At 41.1% G+C, this 19,705-nt stretch overlaps 1 protein-coding gene across 1 annotated transcript; it reads left to right on the top strand.

The window, feature by feature from the left end:
- The first annotated feature begins 18,412 nt into the window (after window positions 1-18,412).
- Window positions 18,413-19,168, top strand: KANTR (KANTR integral membrane protein). The gene has a single exon (XM_066357474.1). The coding sequence runs from the start codon at window positions 18,413-18,415 to the stop codon at window positions 18,641-18,643; it is 231 nt and encodes a 76-aa protein (XP_066213571.1). The 3' UTR covers window positions 18,644-19,168.
- Window positions 19,169-19,705: the final 537 nt, after the last annotated feature.

Raw genomic sequence — 19,705 nt, 5'->3', positions numbered from 1 at the left:
TCTTGTTTTCTTTGTGCCCCTCCCCACCCCCTTTCCCTCTCCCATTCCCCCCTCCCCCCCCCCCCCCGTAACCACCACACTCTTATCAATGTCTCTTAGTTTCACTATTATGTCCCACCTACGTATGGAATAATGCAGTTCCTGGTTTTTTCTGATTTACTTATTTCGCTTCGTATCATGTTATCAAGATCCCACCATTTTGCTGTAAATGTTCCGATGTCATCATTTCTTATGGCTGAGTAGTATTCCATAGTGTATATGTGCCACATCTTCTTTATCCAGTCATCTATTGATGGGCTTTTTGGTTGTTTCCATGTCCTGGCCACTGTGAACAATGCTGCAATAAACATGGGGCTGCATGTGTCTTTACGTATCAATGTTTCTGAGTTTTTGGGATATATACCCAGTAGAGGGATTGCTGGGTCATAAGGTAGTTCTATTTTCAGTTTTTTGAGGAACCACCATACTTTCTTCCATAATGGTTGTGCTACTTTACATTCCCACCAACAGTGTATGAGGGTTCCTTTTTCTCCACAGCCTCTCCAACATTTGCTATTACCTGTCGTGCTAATAACAACTAATCGAACAGGTGTGAGGTGGTATCTCATTGCCGTTTTGATTTGCATTTCTCTAATAGCTAAAGAAGATGAGCATCTTCTCATATATCTGTTGGCCATTTGTATTTCTTCCTGGGAGAAGTGTCTATTCATATCCTCTTCCCATTTTTTTATTGGATTGTTTGTTTGTTTGTTGTTGAGTTTTATGAGTTCTTTGTATATTTTGGATATTAGGCCCTTATCTGAGCTGTTGTTTGAAAATATCATTTCCCATTTACTTGGCTGTCTGTTTATTTTGTTAACAGTTTCTCTTGCTGAGCAAAAACTTCTTAGTCTGATGTAGTCCCATTCATTAATTTTTGCCTTCACTTCTCTTGCCTGTGGAGTCAAATTCATAAAATGCTCTTTAAAACCCAGGTCCATGAGTTGAGTACCTATGTCTTCTTCTATGTACTTAATTGTTTCAGGTCTTATGTTTAGATCTTTGATCCATTTTGAGTTAATTTTTGTACAGGGGGAGAGACTGTAGTCCAGTTTCATTCTTTTGCATGTGGCTTTCCAGTTTTCCCAGCACCATTTATTGAAGAGGCTTTCTTTTCTCCATTGTGTGTTGTTGGCCCCTTTATCAAAAATTATTTGACTATATATATGTGGTTTTATTTCTGGACTTTCTATTCTGTTCCATTGGTCTGATTGTCTATTTTTCTGCCAATACCATGCTGTTTTGATTGTCGTGGCCCTATAATAGAGTTTGAAGTCAGGTATTGTAATGCCCCCAGCTTCATTCTTTTTCTTTAGGATTGCTTTGGCTATTCGGGGTTTTTTATAGTTCCATATAAATCTGATGATTTTTTGCTCTATTTCTTTAAAAAACGTCATTGGAAGTTTTTTTTTTTTTTTTTTTTTTTGCTGGAAACGGGGAGAGACAGCCAGACAGACTCCCGCATGCGCCCGACCGGGATCCACCCGGCACGCCCACCAGGGGCGACGCTCTGCCCACCAGGGGGCGATGCTCTGCCCCTCCGGGGCGTCGCTCTGCTGCGACCAGAGCCACTCTAGCGCCTGGGGCAGAGGCCAAGGAGCCATCCCCAGCGCCCGGGCCATCTTTGTTCCAATGGAGCCTTGGCTGCGGGAGGGGAAGAGAGAGACAGAGAGGAAGGAGGGGGCGGGGGTGGAGAAGCAAATGGGCGCTTCTCCTATGTGCCCTGGCCGGGAATCGAACCCGGGTCCCCCGCACTCCAGGCCGACGCTCTACCGCTGAGCCAACCGGCCAGGGCCGTCATTGGAAGTTTGATGGGAATTGCATTAAATTTGTATATTGCTTTGGGTAATATAGCCATCTTGATTATATTTATTCTTCCTAGCCAAGAACAAGGTATATTCTTCCATCTCAGTATATCTTTTTCGATTTCCCTTAACAATGGTTTATAGTTTTCATTATATAAGTCTTTTACATTCTTTGTTATGTTTATTCCTAAGTATTTTATTTTTTTTGTTGCAATCGTGAAGGGGATTATTCTTTTGAGTTCCTTCTCGGTTGTTTCATTGTTGGCATATAGAAAGGCTATTGACTTCTGTATGTTAATTTTGTATCCTGCGACCTTACTGTATTGACTTATTGTTTCTAGTAGTCTTTTTGTGGATTCTTTGGGGTTTTCGATGTATAGGATCATATCATCTGCAAAAAGTGATACCTTTACTTCTTCTTTTCCGATATGGATGCCTTTTATTTCTTTGTCTTGTCTGATTGCTCTGGCTAGAACCTCTAGTACCACATTAAATAAGAGTGGAGAGAGTGGACAACCCTGTCTTGTTCCTGATTTAAGGGGGAAAGCCTTCATCTTTTGCCCATTTTTTAAATTGGTATTTTTATCATTTTTATTGATTTGTAGGAACTATTTAATTATGTGGATACTCATCATTTGTCAGTTATACATGTTAGATATTTCTCCTCAGTTTGTGGCTTTTTTTTTTATGGTACCTTTACAGGAGCAGAAATTCCTAATTTTAATTGAATTGAACAATTCAGTCTTTTCTGTAGAGATAGTACTTTTTGTGTTTTGTCTTCCTTTAACATATGATCTTAAAGATATTCTTTATTTTCTTCTAATAAAAGCTTAAAAGTTTGCCTTTCACATTTAAGTCCTTAATCTAACCAAGATTGATTTTTGTGTGGTATAAGGGGATAAGATAGGGAGTCAGTTTTATTATTTTCAAAATGGATAGCCTTACGATCTGAAGTGCTACCTCTGATGCACATCTGTGTAGGTCTGTTTCTGGGATCTCTGCTGTTTGCTAGCTTTTTGTCTCTAATCAGTACCACACTACCTTAATTGCTTTAGCTTCATAAAGAATCTCGATATTGCCTGACCAGGTGGTGGTGCAGTGGACAGAGCATTGATTGACCTGAGAGGCTGAGGACCTAGATTTGAACATTTTTTTTTTTTGTATTTTTCTGAAGCTGGAAACAGGGAGAGACAGTCAGACAGACTCCCGCATGCGCCCGACTGGGATCCACCCGGCACGCACACCAGGGGGCGATGTTCTGCTCATCCGGGGCATCACTCTGTCCCGACCAGAGCCACTCTAGCGCCTGGGGCAGAGGCCAAGGAGCCATCCCCAGCGCCCGGGCCATCTTTGCTCCAATGGAGCCTTGGCTGCGGGAGGGGAAGAGAGAGACAGAGAGGAAGGCGCGGCGGAGGGGTGGAGAAGCAAATGGGCGCTTCTCCTATGTGCCCTGGCCGGGAATCAAACCCGGGTCCCCCGCACGCCAGGCCGATGCTCTATCGCTGAGCCAACCAGTATAGCTAGATTTGAAACCTTGAAGTCACAGGTTTGAAGCCCAGGGTCACTGGCTGGAGCCCCCTGGTCAAGGCATGTATGGGAGGCAGTGAAAGAACAACTAAAGGCCCTGGCCGGTTGGCTCAGTGGTAGAGCATCGGCCTGGCATGCAGGAGTCCCGGGTTCGATTCCCAGCCAGGGCACACAGGAGAAGCGCCCATCTGCCTCTCCACCCCTCCCCCTCTCCTTCCTCTCTGTCTCTCTTTTCCTCCCGCAGCCAAGGCTCCTCTGGCCCGGGTGCTGAGGACAACTCCATGGCCTCTGCTTCACATGCTAGAATGGCTCATGTAACTACGAGTTTGTGATTCTTATCTCTCTCTTTTCCTGTCTGTCTGTCTCTCTCTCAAAAAAAACCCACAATTAAAAAAAAAAAAGAATCTCGATATTTGTAAGAGCAAAATCTTCCCATTTTATTCTTCAGGAATCTCATATATTTTTTGTCCTGTGTTATTTCAAACATTAATCAGCTTGTTATGTTATATAAAAATATTGGAATTGCAGTGTATGTATAGACAGTCTGAAGAAAATTGATATGTTTATTATGTTGAATCTTCCTAGCTATGAATATTATATATCTTTTCATTTTAAATAAATTCTTGTATATTTTTTGGTAGAGCTTTTTAATTTTCTGCATAAGGTCTTGCATATTTTTTTTTCTTTCATTGCTTTTATTATTTTTTAAAACTTAAAACATTTTTTACTTATTGAAGTTATTGGGGTGGCAATGGTTAATAAAACTTTATCGGTTTCAGGTGTATAATTTTGTAATACAGGTCTTGCATATCTTGTGTTAGATTTATTCCTGGTATTTGTGGGGTTTGCTGCTATTATAAATGAGATCTTGTTATGTAATATATTTTCTTTTGGAGGGGTGTAGCAATGAAGTTGATTTTTTTTTTAAATGTGAAAGGAGGGGAGATGGTGAGACAGACTCCCGAATGTGCCCTGACCAGGATCCACTCGGCAACCCCCACCTGCCGCGGACCAGCGCAGCTTCCAAATAACGGTGCGGAATTAAGGAAACACACTTTGTCAGAACAAAACGGATGGGACCGGGAGGACTCCTCAAACTGCCTGGCAGCATCTGAGTGCCTCACAGCCCCAGTTCGCTTTATTATATAGTTATATGCAAATCAAGGACCCTGATACAAAGTTGCACATCAAAGGCTAACACAGGAACTCTCCCAAGGCAAAAACAGGATACATTAGTGAAATTTACAAACATCTGAAACAAACAAAGAGTCAGAGGAAGGGTATGTATATTGCTTCCTGCAACCCAAGGAAGGAAGTGGAGTGGGTGCAAATACTCAGCATCAAAGCCAAATATGGAGATGGAGGGGGGAGAACTTAGCCCCCTGCCAAGCCTCCAATCTATAATGGCTTTTTGCCATTAATGGTCCACAACATACCACCTAGGGCTGATGCTCAAACAACCAAGCTGTTTTCAGCACATAAGGCTATTGCTCGGACCAACTGAGCTATCCTTAGCACCTGGGGCGATGCTCGAACCAATGGAGCTACAGGCTAAGGGAGGGGAAAAGGGGGAGAGATGCAGATAGTTGCTTCTCTTGTGTGCCCTGATTGTGAATTAAACCTGGGACATCCATATGCTGGGCCGATGCTCTTTCCCTGAGCAAACTGGCCAGGGCCAAAGTTGATTTTTATTTTTAAAATATTTTTATAAGATTTTATTTATTCATTTTAGAGACAAGAGAGAGAGAGACTTTTTTCTTTCTTTTTAAAAAAGATTTCGTTTTAAAGAGAAGAGAGAGAGAAAGAGAGAGGAGTGGGGAGGAGTAGGAAGCACCAACTACCATATGTGCATTGACCAGGCAAGCCCAGGGTTTTGAATGAGTGGCCTCAGCATTCCAGATTGATGCCTTATCCACTGCACCACCACCAGAGGTCAGGCCCAAAGCTGATTTTTTTAAAAATTTTTATTAATTTTAATGGGGTGACATAAATAAATCAGGTACATGTATTCAAAGAAAACATGTCCAGGTTATCTTGTCAATCAATTATGTTGCATGCCCATCACCCAAAGTCTGATTGTCCTCCGTCACCTTCTATCTAGTTTTCTTTGTGCCCCTCCCTCTCTCCCTCCTTCCCTCCCCCGCCCCCCCTAACCACCACACCCTTGTCCATGTCTCATTTTTATGTCCCACCAATGTATGGAATCCTGCAGTTCTTGTTTTTTTCTGATTTTCTTATTTCACTCTGTATAATGTTATCAAGATCCCACCATTTTGTTGTAAATGATCCGATGTCATCATTTCTTATGGCTGAATAGTATACCATGGTGTATATGTGCCACATCTTCTTTATCCAGTATTCTATTTTTTTTTACAGTGATTAAAGCCTTTAAGCAAACTCTTGGCCAATACAGCAAGAATCCATAAAAGAGTAGTGTCCTTAACATGTTCACCAAGTCCATGTTGGCACCATCACCATTCCAAATCCCTGCAAATGCAACCCAACCCCAGTTCAGTCTGTTAGGAGCTGTCACAAGGAGCAGGAGTCCAGGAAAAGTCCACATCCAGGAAAAGTCCTCATGGCACTGGAATTGTTGTCACAATTCTATACTTTGCAGCTCACGTCCAAGTTCCAATGACTGCTGCTTCTAGCTGGTAATGATTCAGGTAGACTGGAAAAACCATCTGCAGCATGTGTGGAGATGGAGCTTCTGTTCTCCTCTGCCTGGAGAGATGAGACCAGGTTGCTTTTCCCTGGGGTTCTGTGACTGTGGCTTGGTAAAGAGAACCTTGGGATACACTAAGCTGGGTGGCAAAGGTAGATTCATAATAGAAGTTGGCAAAAGGGGGAAAGAGAGCTCTAAATTAGGATTAGGTCCCAGTCTGAAATATGAGTGGGGCATTGAAGTAGGAGGAATAAAGGAAACACTATATATTAAAGCAGCAGAAAATAGGACTATCAACACCCACAACAGAGATCTTTGAGGGAAGAATAAAAAAACCTTAGTATTCAGGCAAGACATAGTTAAGTGGCCCTTGTGCAAATGAGATCAGTTTACCTGCTTCTTGGAAGAAATACCCTAGGCTCGTCTACAGTGTCGTAGATGGGGCCGATGGCCCTGGGCACCTTCAGCCTTCCGTGGCAAACCTCAGCATTCTGGGCAAGGTTAGGTCATACGTGGCTGGAGCAGGGCTGGAAGAGATTGAACCCTCCCTTAGAGGAGCGAGAGGGAAGCCTACCTTCCAGTGTCCCTTTTCCTCACAGCAAAGGCATGTAAGTCTGGCAGGCTTTAGCCAAAGCTGATTTTTAAATATTGATATTATAGCCATTTACGTTGCTAAACATATTCTTTTTAAACAAACTTTTAATTTTAGAATAATTTTATAGTAATAGAAAACTATATAAAGAGATAGTCTAGAGAGTTCCTATATACTCTTCACCATAGCATATTTGTCAAAACTAAGAAAGCCACAATGCTATATTACTACTAACTAAACTTCAGACTTGGTATGGATTTATCAGTTTTCCCACTAATGTTCTCTTTCTGTTCTAGGATCCAATTCAAAAATACTACATTGCATTTAAGTTGTCCTGTCTCTTTAGTGTCCTCTGGTCTATGACAATTGCTCAGTCTTGACTAGTTTTTTGTGACCTTAGCACTTTTGAGGTATACTAAAGAATTTGGATTTGTCTGAAGTTTTCCTCATAATTAGACTGGGCTTGTTTTTGGAAGAAACACTACAGAGCTGACGTGCTCTTTGCATTACATCATACCAGGGGCGTGGGACAGCCCCATGACATCACTGGTGATGCTGACCTTCATCACTTGGTTAAGATGGTTTCCACGTTCATCCACGGCAAAGTTACAGTTTTTCCCTTTTCATTCCCTGTTTTCTGGAAGAATCTAGCCCACCCTCAAGGAGAGGGGAGGAATTAAGCTCCACCTCTTGAAGGGGGTATATTTACATGTATTATTTGGAATTCTTCTGTAAAAAAATGATTTGTTTCTTTTCCCTTATATACTTATTTATATATTTATGTGCTCGTTTATTCAGTCACTTGCTTTTATCAGTATGAACTTGTGCATATTTCTTTAATAATTTTGAGTTATAAAACCAGTACTGCTGAATATTATTTGTCTTGTTGTTCAAGTTGTTCCAGCTGGAGGCTTGTTCAGGTTGATCCTGTTCCTTCTCACATGCCCTCATCTTTTTGTTTGTGAGCACTTCCTTACTTGCTGGCACTTGAAGCTGCTTCCTACGCATCTTGTATTTTTTTCTGCCTCAACCCTAGAATCGACCATTTCTCAAGGAGCCACGGTTCCTTTTAAGTTGCCTGAATATTCTCTTGTTTTCTATGATGACAAATATATCAGCTATAAATATTGATAATTTGGGGGTTTTTTTCATTCCAATCTTTATACCTTTATTTTTATTGTCTTACTAAGATGGCCAGGACCTCTTAGTAAGATAAGACAGTGTTGAATAGAAAAGATTTTCATTAGAAAGAGAAAGGATGGGTGAAGAGATAGAACAGTGGGAGGAGCAGGAAGCATCAACTCCCATATGTGCCTTGACCGGGCAAGCCCAGGGTTTCGAACCGGTGACCTCAGCATTTCCAGGTTGTTGCTTTACCCACTGTGCCACCACAGTTCAGGCTCTTGCTTTTATTTTTAAGCCTAGATTCCTTGGGGTCACACTTGGTAAGTATAATTTGATGGTCAGCCAGTGATTGGTCAAATAGATTTCCTTAGATGCCTTGTGTCTATGTCTCCTGCCTTCTGCCATGGCGATCTGTGAGAGCAGGCATGGCTTCACACTTCAGCCAGTTTACATGGCAGCTTTAGATTTCACTGTCTGCTTGCACAGGGCCTCACAGTCAGCCAGATGTGAGTGACTCGGCTCTCTCCTTTTTCATTTCTTTCTTGGGCACTCACACAGCAATGTGATCCTTTTAGATCCCCAGGAAAATATCGGACCTTTTCAAATTTTCTGTAGTTGTCTCATTCTCCAGGATTTCCTCTAAAATTCCAAGCCAAAGCATTTATATCTCTCTGTTGTCTGGAATTTAGTCAGCGTTTGGCTCCTGAACCACTGAGTTGAAGAAGGAGAGAGAACGGGAATAGCCACAAGTTAAAATGTCACAGAATCTGCTGTCTTACCAAGATTTAGTAGTTTCTCTTGAATAATTTTCATTTCATCTATGTCTTTGGTTAATTGCCAGAATTTTGAGATGGTTGGCTTTAGTTGGTTTGCCTGTATTTTTTTTTAACAGGGACAGAGAGAGTCAGAGAGAGGGATACATAGGGACAGACAGACAGGAATGGAGAGAGGTGAGAAGCATCAATCATCAGTTTTTCGTTGCGACACCTTAGTTGTTCATTGATTATTTTCTCATATGTGCCTTGACCGCAGGCCTTCAGCAGACCAAGTGACCCCTTGCTGGAGCCAGCGACCTTGGGTCCAAGCTGGTGAGCTTTTTGCTGAAGCTAGATGAGCCTGCGCTCACTCTGGCGACCTCAGGGTCTCGAACCTGGGTCCTTCGCATCCCAGTCCAACGCTCTATCCACTGCGCCACCGCCTGGTCAGGCTGTATTTTCATTGTTTTAGTGGAATAGCTAATTCACCAAAGCTCGCACTCTGCCATTGCATCTATCTCTATTGCTCCCATCTTTAAAAAAGTATGAAACTGTCTTTGTTCCCCATCTCCTTGCAGCTATGGCTTAATTTCTCTTTTCCCTAACAGTAGAACTCTCTACTAAAAGAGTTTTCATTCTTCAGTTTTTCCTACTCTTTCCCCTTCTGTGTGTTTTTATCAAATGTATCAGAGCCTGACCAGGCGGTGGCGCAGTGGATAGAGTGTCGGCCTGGGACACAGAGTACCTTGAAACCGTGAGGTCACTTGCTTGAGCGTGGGCTCACTAGCTTGAGCGCGGGGTCACTGCCTTGAGCGTGGGATCATAAACATGACCTCACAGTCACTGGCTTGAGCCCAGATGTCACTGGGTTCAAGTCCAAGGTTGCTGGCTTGAGCAAGGGGTCACTCACTTTGCTGTAGCAACCCCCACGCCCCCTTCAAGGCACATATGAGAAAGCAATCAATGAGTAACTAAGATGCCGCAACTATGAGTTGATGCTTCTCATCTCTGTCCCTTCCTGTCTGTCCCTGTCTATCTGTCTCTCTCTCTCCCAAACAAAAGAAATATATTGGATATGTAATAAAAGAATAAAACATTATTATATACATGAGTTATAAAGATAATATAATGAAAACCCAAGAACTCACAAGATTAAACAAGAACATTAATAATAGCATCTATACCTGTATCATTTTGTCTCATTCCCCCCACCCCACCCCCCGCCCCAGAAATTACCACTCTCCTAAATTTTGTGTTTAACATTCCCTTGCTCTTTTTTTTTTTTTTGATATGTGTATGTGTGTATTTCATATTTGTGGAGATGCTTAATCAATACATTGTTTATTTGGCTTGGTTGTGAGCTTTGTAAAAAATAGCATCATACTGTACGTGGTCTTCTGTGACTTACTTTTTCACTCATTATTTTATTTCCAAGATTCACCTATGTTTTATATGTAGCTGTGGCTTGTTCATTCTCGATGCTGTACAATATTATTTGACAGTAAAACAAATTATTCAACCATTTATCTGTTGATGGAAATTTGGGTCATTTATAGCATTTTGCTCTTATGAACATTCTTGTACATGTCTCCTGGCATACATGTGTAACTACTTTTCTTAGGTACATTCCTAGGAATGGAATTGTTGGTTAATAGGACATATAAACATTTGGTTCAACAAGATTGTGCTATAATGTATTTTAAACTGATGGTACCAATTTATACACCTTTCAGCAATTTGTCCTAATGACCCACACCCTAATCAATACTTGATATTGTCCCACTGTTTTTTTAATTTTTTAAAAAATATTTTATTTATTCATTTTAGAGAGGAGAGGGAGAGACAGAGAGAGAGAGAGAGAGAGAGAGAGAGAGAGAGGAGAGACAGAGAGAGAGAAGGGGGGAGGAGCTGGAAGCATCAACTCCCATATGTGCCTTGACCAGGCAAGCCCAGGGTTTCGAACCAGCGACCTCAGCATTTCCAGGTCGACGCTTTATCCACTGCACCAGCACAGGTCAGGCTTGTCCCACTTTTTAATTTTTGTCATTATAATGAATGTAAAGTGATACCTCATTGTGGGCTATATTAACATTTTTTCAGTCACTAATGTGATTAAGCATCTTTTCATGTTTACTGGCTACACATATTTCTTCTTCTGTGAAATGACTATTACAATCTTTTGCCCATTTTTTAAATTGGTATTTTTATCATTTTTATTGATTTGTAGGAACTATTTAATTATGTGGATACTCATCATTTGTCAGTTATACATGTTACATATTTCTCCTCAGTTTGTGGCTTTTTTTTTTTTTTATGGTACCTTTACAGGAGCAGAAATTCCTAATTATAATTGAATTGAACAATTCAGTCTTTTCTGTAGAGATAGTACTTTTTGTGTTTTGTCTTCCTTAACATATGATCTTAAAGATATTCTTTATTTTCTTCTAATAAAAGCTTAAAAGTTTGCCTTTCACATTTAAGTCCTTAATCTAACCGGGATTGATTTTTGTGTGGTATAAGGGGATAAGATAGGGAGCCAGTTTTATTATTTTCAAAATGGATAGCCTTACAATCTGAAGTGCTACCTCTGATGCACATCTGTGTAGGTCTGTTTCTGGGATCTCTGCTGTTTGCTAGCTTTTTGTCTCTAATCAGTACCACACTACCTTAATTGCTTTAGCTTCATAAAGAATCTCGATATTGCCTGACCAGGTGGTGGTGCAGTGGACAGAGCATTGATTGACCTGAGAGGCTGAGGACCTAGATTTGAAACCTTGAAGTCACAGGTTTGAAGCCCAGGGTCACTGGCTGGAGCCCCCTGGTCAAGGCATGTATGGGAGGCAGTGAAAGAACAACTAAAGGCCCTGGCCGGTTGGCTCAGTGGTAGAGCATCGGCCTGGCATGCAGGAGTCCCGGGTTCGATTCCCAGCCAGGGCACACAGGAGAAGCGCCCATCTGCCTCTCCACCCCTCCCCCTCTCCTTCCTCTCTCTCTGTCTCTCTTCCCCTCCCGCAGCCGAGGCTCCACTGGCCCGGGTGCTGAGGACAGCTCCATGGCCTCTGCTTCACATGTTAGAATGGCTCAGGCCACTGTGAGCAACGCCCCAGATGGGCAGAGCATCGCCCCCTGGTGGGCATGCCGGGTGGATCCCGGTTGGGCGCATGTGGGAGTCTGACTGCCTCCCCGTTTCCAACTTCAGAAAAATACAAAAAAAAAAAAGAAGAAAGGAAAGAACTAAAGTGCTGTAACTACCGAGTTGGTGATTCTTATCTCTCTCCCTTCCTGTCTGTCTGTCTCTCTCTCAAAAAGAACCCCACAATTAAAAAAAAAAAAAGAATCTCGATATTTGTAAGAGCAAAATCTTCTCATTTTATTCTTCAGGAATCTCATATATTTTGTGTCCTGTGTTATTTCAAACATTAATCAGCTTGTTATGTTATATAAAAGTATTGGAATTGCAGTGTATCTATAGACAGTCTGAAGAAAATTGATATGTTTATGATGTTAAATCTTCCTAGCTATGAATATTATATATCTTTTCATTTTAATAAATTCTTGTATATCTTTTGGTAGAGCTTTTTAATTTTCTGCATAAGGTCTTGCATATCTTTTCTTTCTTTCATTGCTTTTATTATTTTTTAAAACTTAAAACATTTTTTACTTATTGAAGTTATTGGGGTGGCAATGGTTAATAAAACTTTATAGGTTTCAAGTGTATAATTTTGTAATACAGGTCTTGCATATCTTGTGTTAGATTTATTCCTGGTATTTGTGGGGTTTGCTGCTATTATAAATGAGATCTTGTTATGTAATATTTTTTCTTTTGGAGGGGTGTAGCAATGAAGTTGATTTTTTTTTTAAATGTGAAAGGAGGGGAGATGGTGAGACAGACTCCTGCATGTGCCCTGACCAGGATCCACTCAGCAACTCCCACCTAGGGCTGATGCTCAATCAACCAAGCTGTTTTCAGCACATAACGCTATTGCTCTTACCAACTAAGCTATCCTCAGCACCTGGGGCGATGCTCGAACCAATGGAGCTACAGGCTAAGGGAGGGGGAAAGGGGGAGAGACACAGATAGTTGCTTCTCTTGTGTGCCCTGATTGTGAATTAAACCTGGGACATCCATATGCTGGGCCGATGCTCTGTCCACTGAGCAAACTGGCCGGGGCCAAAGTTGAGTTTTATTTTTTAAATATTTTTATAAGATTTTATTTATTCATTTTAGAGACGAGAGAGAGAGACTTTTTTCTTTCTTTTTAAAAAAGATTTCGTTTTAAAGAGAAGAGAGAGAGAGAGAAAGAGGAGTGGGGAGGAGCAGGAAGCACCAACTCCCATATGTGCCTTGACCAGGCAAGCCCAGGGTTTTGAATGAGTGGCCCCAGCATTCCAGGTTGATGCCTTATCCACTGCACCACCACCAGAGGTTAGGCCCAAAACTGATTTTTTTTTTAATTTTTATTAATTTTAATGGGGTGACATCAATAAATCAGGGTACATATATTCAAAGAAAACATGTCCAGGTTATCTTGTCAATCAATTATGTTGCATGCCCATCACCCAAAGTCTGATTGTCCTCCGTCACCTTCTATCTAGTTTTCTTTGTGCCCCTCCCTCTCTCCCTCCTTCCCTCCCCTGCCACCCCTAACCACCACACCCTTGTCCATGTCTCATTTTTATGTCCCACCAATGTATGGAATCCTGCAGTTCTTTTTTTTTTCTGATTTACTTATTTCACTCCGTATAATGTTATCAAGATCCCACCATTTTGTTGTAAATGATCCGATGTCATCATTTCTTATGGCTGAATAGTATACCATGGTGTATATGTGCCACATCTTCTTTATCCAGTATTCTATTTTTTTTACACTGATTAAAGCCTTTAAGCAAATTCTTGGCCAATACAGCAAGAATCCATAAAAGAGTAGTATCTTTAACATATTCACCAAGTCCATGTTGGCACCATCACCATTCCAAATCCCTGCAAATGCAACCCAACCCCAGTTCAGTCTGTTAGGAGTTGTCACAAGGAGCAGGAGTCCAGGAAAAGTCCACATCCAGAAAAAGTCAGCATGGCACTGGAATTGTTGTCACAATTCTATACTTTGCAGCTCACGTCTAAGTCCCAATGACCGCTGCTTCTAGCTGGTAATGATTCAGGTAGACTGGAAAAGCCATCTGCAGCATGTGTGGATATGGAGCTTCTGTTCTCCTCTGCCTGGAGAGATGAGACCAGGTTGCTTTTCCCTGGGGCTCTGTGACTGTGGCTTGGTAAAGAGAACCTTGGGATACACTAAGCTGGGTGGCAAAGGTAGATTCATAATAGAAGTTGGCAAAAGGGGGAAAGAGAGCTCTAAATTAGGAGTAGGTCCCAGTCTGAAATATGAGTGGGGCATTGAGGTAGGAGGAATAAAGGAAACACTATATATTAAAGCAGCAGAAAATAAGACTATCGACACCCACAACAGAGATCTTTGAGGGAAGAATAAAAAAACCTTAGTATTCAGGCAAGACATAGTTAAGTGGCCCTTGTGCAAATGAGATCAGTTTACCTGCTTCTTGGAAGAAATACCCTAGGCTCGTCCACAGTGTTGTAGATGGGGCCAACGGCCCTGGGCACCTTCAGCCTTCCGTGGCAAACCTCAGCATTCTGGGCAAGGTTAGGTCATACGTGGCTGGAGCAGGGCTGGAAGAGATTGAACCCTCCCTTAGAGGAACGAGGGGGAAGCCTACCTTCCAGTGTCCCTTTTCCTCACAGCAAAGGCATGTAAGTCTGGCAGGCTTTAGCCAAAGCTGATTTTTAAATATTGATATTATAGCCATTTACGTTGCTAAACATATTCTTTTTAAACAAACTTTTAATTTTAGAATAATTTTATAGTAATAGAAAACTATATAAAGAGATAGTCTAGAGAGTTCCTATATACTCTTCACCATAGCATATTTGTCAAAACTAAGAAAGCCACAATGCTATATTACTACTAACTAAACTTCAGACTTGGTATGGATTTATCAGTTTTCCCACTAATGTTCTCTTTCTGTTCTAGGATCCAATTCAAAAATACTACATTGCATTTAAGTTGTCCTGTCTCTTTAGTGTCCTCTGGTCTATGACAGCTGCTCAGTCTTGACTCGTTTTTCGTGACCTTAGCACTTTTGAGGTATACTAAAGAATTTGGATTTGTCTGAAGTGTTCCTCATAATTAGACTGGGCTTGTTTTTGGAAGAAACACTACAGAGCTGACGTGCTCTTTGCATTACATCATACCAGGGGCGTGGGACAGCCCCATGACATCACTGGTGATGCTGACCTTCATCACTTGGTTAAGATGGTTTCCACGTTCATCCACGGCAAAGTTACAGTTTTTCCCTTTTCATTCCCTGTTTTCTGGAAGAATCTAGCCCACCCTCAAGGAGAGGGGAGGAATTAAGCTCCACCTCTTGAAGGGGGTATATTTACATGTATTATTTGGAATTCTTCTGTAAAAAAATGATTTGTTTCTTTTCCCTTATATACTTATTTATATATTTATGTGCTCGTTTATTCAGTCACTTGCTTTTATCAGTATGAACTCGTGCATATTTTTTTTAATAATTTTGAGTTATGAAACCAGTACTGCTGAATATTATTTGTCTTGTTGTTCAAGTTGTTCCAGCTGGAGGCTTGTTCAGGTTGATCCTGTTCCTTCTCACATGCCCTCATCTTTTTGTTTGTGAGCACTTCCTTACTTGCTGGCACTTGAAGCTGCTTCCTACACATCTTGTATTTTTTTCTGCCTCAACCCTAGAATCGACCATTTCTCAAGGAGCCACGGTTCCTTTTAAGTTGCCTGAATATTCTCTTGTTTTCTATGATGACAAATATATCAGCTATAAATATTGATAATTTGGTTTTTTTTTTCATTCCAATCTTTATACCTTTATTTTTATTGTCTCACTATGATGGCCAGGACCTCTTAGTAAGATAAGACAGTGTTGAATAGAAAAGATGGTAGTGGGCATCCTTGTCTTGTTGGATGTTTTTGAGCAGTGATAGTCAACCTGGTCCCTACCGCCCACCAGTTCCAGCTTTCATGGTGGGCGGTAGCAGAGCAACCAAAGTATAAATAAAAAGATAGATTTAACTATAGTAAGTTGTTTTATAAAGATTTATTCTGCTAAAGAGCAAAAATCCGACATAAAGTACTTGGTAAGTAATTATTATTTGCTGTAACCCTGCTTTGTAAATTTTACAAATTAAGTTACTTCCCTACTTTATAAATCAACATTACTGTGGAACCGGTGGGCAGTTAGAAAATTTTACTACTAAGGGAGATACAAAAGTGGGCTGTAGGTATAAAAAGGTTGACTACCCCTGCTTTAGAGGAAACACCACTAAGTTTTCCCTATTAAGAATGACAAGTTCTGTCCCTGGCCAGTGGCTCAGTAGATAGAGTGTTGCCTCAGCATAAGGATGTCCTGGGTTCAATTTCTGGTGAGGGCACACAGGAGAAATGACCATCTGCTTCTCCCCCCTCTTTCTCCCCTCCTCTCCCACAGCCAGTGGCTTGATTAGTTTGAGCATGGCCCACGTGCTTAGGTTAGCTCAGGTGGTTCAAGCATGTCAGCCTCAGGTGCTAAAATAAACTCGGTACTCAAGCATCAGCCCGAGACAGGGTTCCCAGGTGGATTCTGGTCAGGGCACATGCAGGAGTCTGCCTCACTATCTCCCCTCCTCTCACCTAAAAAAATAAAATAAAATAAATGACAAGTTCAATCCTTTTTCTGTATGCTAAGAATATTTTTATTATTGTTTTTAAATCATCAAAGGGCACTGAAATTTTAATCAAATAACTTCTCTATTTTTTAGAATAGTTATGGGTGGGTTTTTTTTTTGTTTGTTTGTTTGTTTGTTTTGTATTTTTCTGAAGCTGGAAACAGGGAGAGACAGTCAGACAGACTCCCGCATGCGCCCGACCGGGATCCACCCGGCACGCCCACCAGGGGCGACGCTCTGCCCACCAGGGGGCGATGATCTGCCCCTCCGGGGCGTCACTCTGTTGCGACCAGAGCCACTCTAGCGCCTGGGGCAGAGGCCACGGAGCCATCCCCAGCGCCCGGGCCATCTTTGCTCCAATGGAGCCTCGGCTGCGGGAGGGGAAGAGAGAGACAGAGAGGAAGGAGAGGAGGAGAGGTGGAGAAGCAGATGGGCGCTTCTCCTGTGTGCCCTGGCCGGGAATCGAACCTGGGACTTCTGCACGCCAGGCCGACGCTCTACCATTGAGCCAACCGGCCAGGGCCAATAGTTATGGGTTTTTCTCCAATAATATGATAATGTGTTTAGTGCCATTTATAGATTTTCCTCATGTTAGATCACCCTTGCATTTCATTTCTGGTATAAACACACCTTGGCCCTGATCTTTTCTTTCTTATATAGTACTAGGTTTAGTTTGTTAATATTGTTTAGGGTTTTTATGTCTCTGTCCATAAGTAAAATTGGTCTTTAATTTTCCTTCCTCATGCTGTCCTTCTCTGCTTTTCACTTCAAGTTTTGCTGGTATCATAGAATGAATCAGTGTTCCCTCTTTTACAGAATTCTGGAAGATGCTGTGTGGCTTTAGAATGGTCTATTTGGTAGATTTCTCCTGCAACCATCTTGGTTTGGTGTTTTTCTTTTTAATATTGAATTAATACTAAACTTCTAAATAAAGTCTTTTCATATTTCTAAGTGAGAAATTTGGAATCTGCTTTCATAGCATGTTTATTTTATATTAGGTTTTTATGCTTGAAATAGTTACCCACAAATTATGCTCAAGATTTTTCAATGATGTGTTCTTTCAGATTTTTAATAGCCATGATCAACAAAAACCTATGTGTAAGTAGGTAATAAAGTATTTAAAACCAATTTTTAAATTCTTCAAAAATGTTTAACATCGAAATGGTATCTGACAGCTTTTCTTTTTGTTTCATTGACAAATATATTGTTAAAATTTCTTGTGATCATATCATTAGATTTCAAACCAATTGAACTCTTTTATATAAATTATTTCAAAATAATGATGAAGCTCTTATTTGCAGAACATGCATCATTGTTAGGATCATCACCCCGCAGCTAGCTCGGACACCGTTAAAAGGGTTCATCCGCTGAAAATGGATACAAGTATCTGATATTCGGGAAGACAGATTTTCAAGGCATCTACCTGGAGCTACACTACCTAGCAGCCCCTGCTTGGCCTTCCTGCACCCAACCCCACCCCAACCAGTCACAACTTGGCTGTGGATGGTTTTTCTTGGCAACTGGATCACAGATTCCTCAGCAGCTCCAATGCCCCTTGTCCGCAGTGAGCAGAAGACTGCAGAAACTGGCTACGAAAGAGGCTGTCCCAGTGATTGAGCTCCTCCTTGGCCCTGCTTAGCACGCTTACCACAGAGCAGTAACTGAGTGCTGGGTGTTACTCATTCATACTCACTACCTGCAGGTACGGGAAAGGGATTTGTCAGACCCTGTTTCACTAGGGGTCAACCTCTGAGGATCTCCACAGGAGGCTACCATCGAAAGAGGCAGCCTGCCTAGGGTCTCCACCGCCCAGGTTCTCCATGGACACCTCCACAGCTAAGGGAATCAGTATCTCATTACCTACCTGTAATACACATATCAACTAGAAAATCCTGCCTCTTTCTATTTTTGTTTCGTTAACTCCATTTATTCATTCATTCGTTAATTCATTCATTTTTGGTAGGAAGAGTTTTAATTGCTGCTTCAATTCCTTAAGCAGTTAGAGAACTACTTAAGATTTCCTTCTTGAGTCAGTTTTGGTAAGTTAAAGTTTTCTGGGAATTAATTGGTCCATTTTGTCTGTGTTCTCAAATTTATTGGCATAAACTTCTCTTATTTTTTATTCTTTGCTGTATATAATCTGTAGTTATGAATCCTTTTTCTTTGCTGATATTGGTTATTTGTGCCTTCTCACTCTTTTTCTTGATCAATCTCACCAGAGGTTTGTCTATTTTGTTAGTCTTTTCAAAGAACCAACTTTTGGCTTTGTTGCTTCTCTCTATTGTATCTTTGTTTTCTATTTCTTTAATTTCTGCTCTTATCTTTTTTGATCTCCTTCCTTCTACATTTTTTGGATTTATTCTGTTGTTCTTTTTCTGATTTCTTAAATTGGACGCTGAGCTCATTAATTTCCAGCCTTCCTTGTTTTTTGATGTGTGCATTTAAGTATATAAATTGCCCTCTAAAAACTACTTTTCTATAAGTTCAGATATGTCATATTTTATTATTGGTTTGGGTTTTATTAATTTCAGCTTTGTTATTGAAATCTTTCTTAATTACATGACAGTAGAAAACGTGGTCTGTGGGATAACAACTCCGAACCTTATTGAGACTTGATTATGGCTTAGTGCGTGATCAATATTTTTGAATGTTTCCTACGTGCTTTATTTATTTACTTATTTATTTTTTTGTGTTTTTTTGAAGTTGGAAACGGGGAGGCAGTCAGACAGACTCCTGCATGTGCCCGACCGGGATCCACCTGGCAGGCCCACCAGAGGGCGATGCTCTGCCCATCTGGGGCGTTGCTCTGTTGCAACCAGGGCCATTCTGGCGCCTGAGGCAGAGGCCACAGAGCCATCCTCAGCGCCCGGGCCATCTTTGCTCCAATGGAGCCTTGGCTGCGGGAGGGGAAGAGAGAGACAGAGAGGAAGGAGAGGGGGAGGGGTGGAGAAGCAGATGGGCGCTTCTTCTGTGTGCCCTGGCCAGGAATAGAACCCGGGACTCTTGCACGCCAGGCCGACGCTCTACCACTGAGCCATCCGGCCAGGGCTTCTATAAGCTTTATAAGAATATATGTTCTTTAATTGTTGAATACAGAGTTCTGCATATGTCAGTTATCAAGTTTGTTAATCGTATTGTTCAAATTTTCTATATACTGATTTTATTGGTCATAATATACAAATAATTGTAAGAGGTATGTTACTATTCAACTATGATGATGAATTTGTTTATTTTTTCATGTACTTTTCTTAATCTATATATTTTGAGAATATTTTATTAGAAATATTTAAGTTAAGAATTATTATATATTCCTGGTAAAGATGTAATGACCTTCTGTATTCCTGATAATGCATTTTTCCTTGAAGTCTATTTATCTTCTATAATAGCACAAGCTTTTCTTCTTGTTAGGATTTATGTGATATATAATTTTCCATTCTTCTA

Source organism: Saccopteryx leptura, chromosome X (genome assembly GCF_036850995.1).
Source record: "Saccopteryx leptura isolate mSacLep1 chromosome X, mSacLep1_pri_phased_curated, whole genome shotgun sequence".
In the NCBI taxonomy this organism is placed as follows: domain Eukaryota; kingdom Metazoa; phylum Chordata; class Mammalia; order Chiroptera; family Emballonuridae; genus Saccopteryx; species Saccopteryx leptura.
Note: the sequence above shows the minus strand (reverse complement) of the source record. Positions and strands in the feature narration are given on the sequence as shown.

Coding starts and splice junctions, on each gene's coding strand:
- KANTR (XM_066357474.1), top strand. CDS start 18,413: ATGAATCCTTTTTCTTTGCTGATATTGGTTATTTGTGCCTTCTCACTC.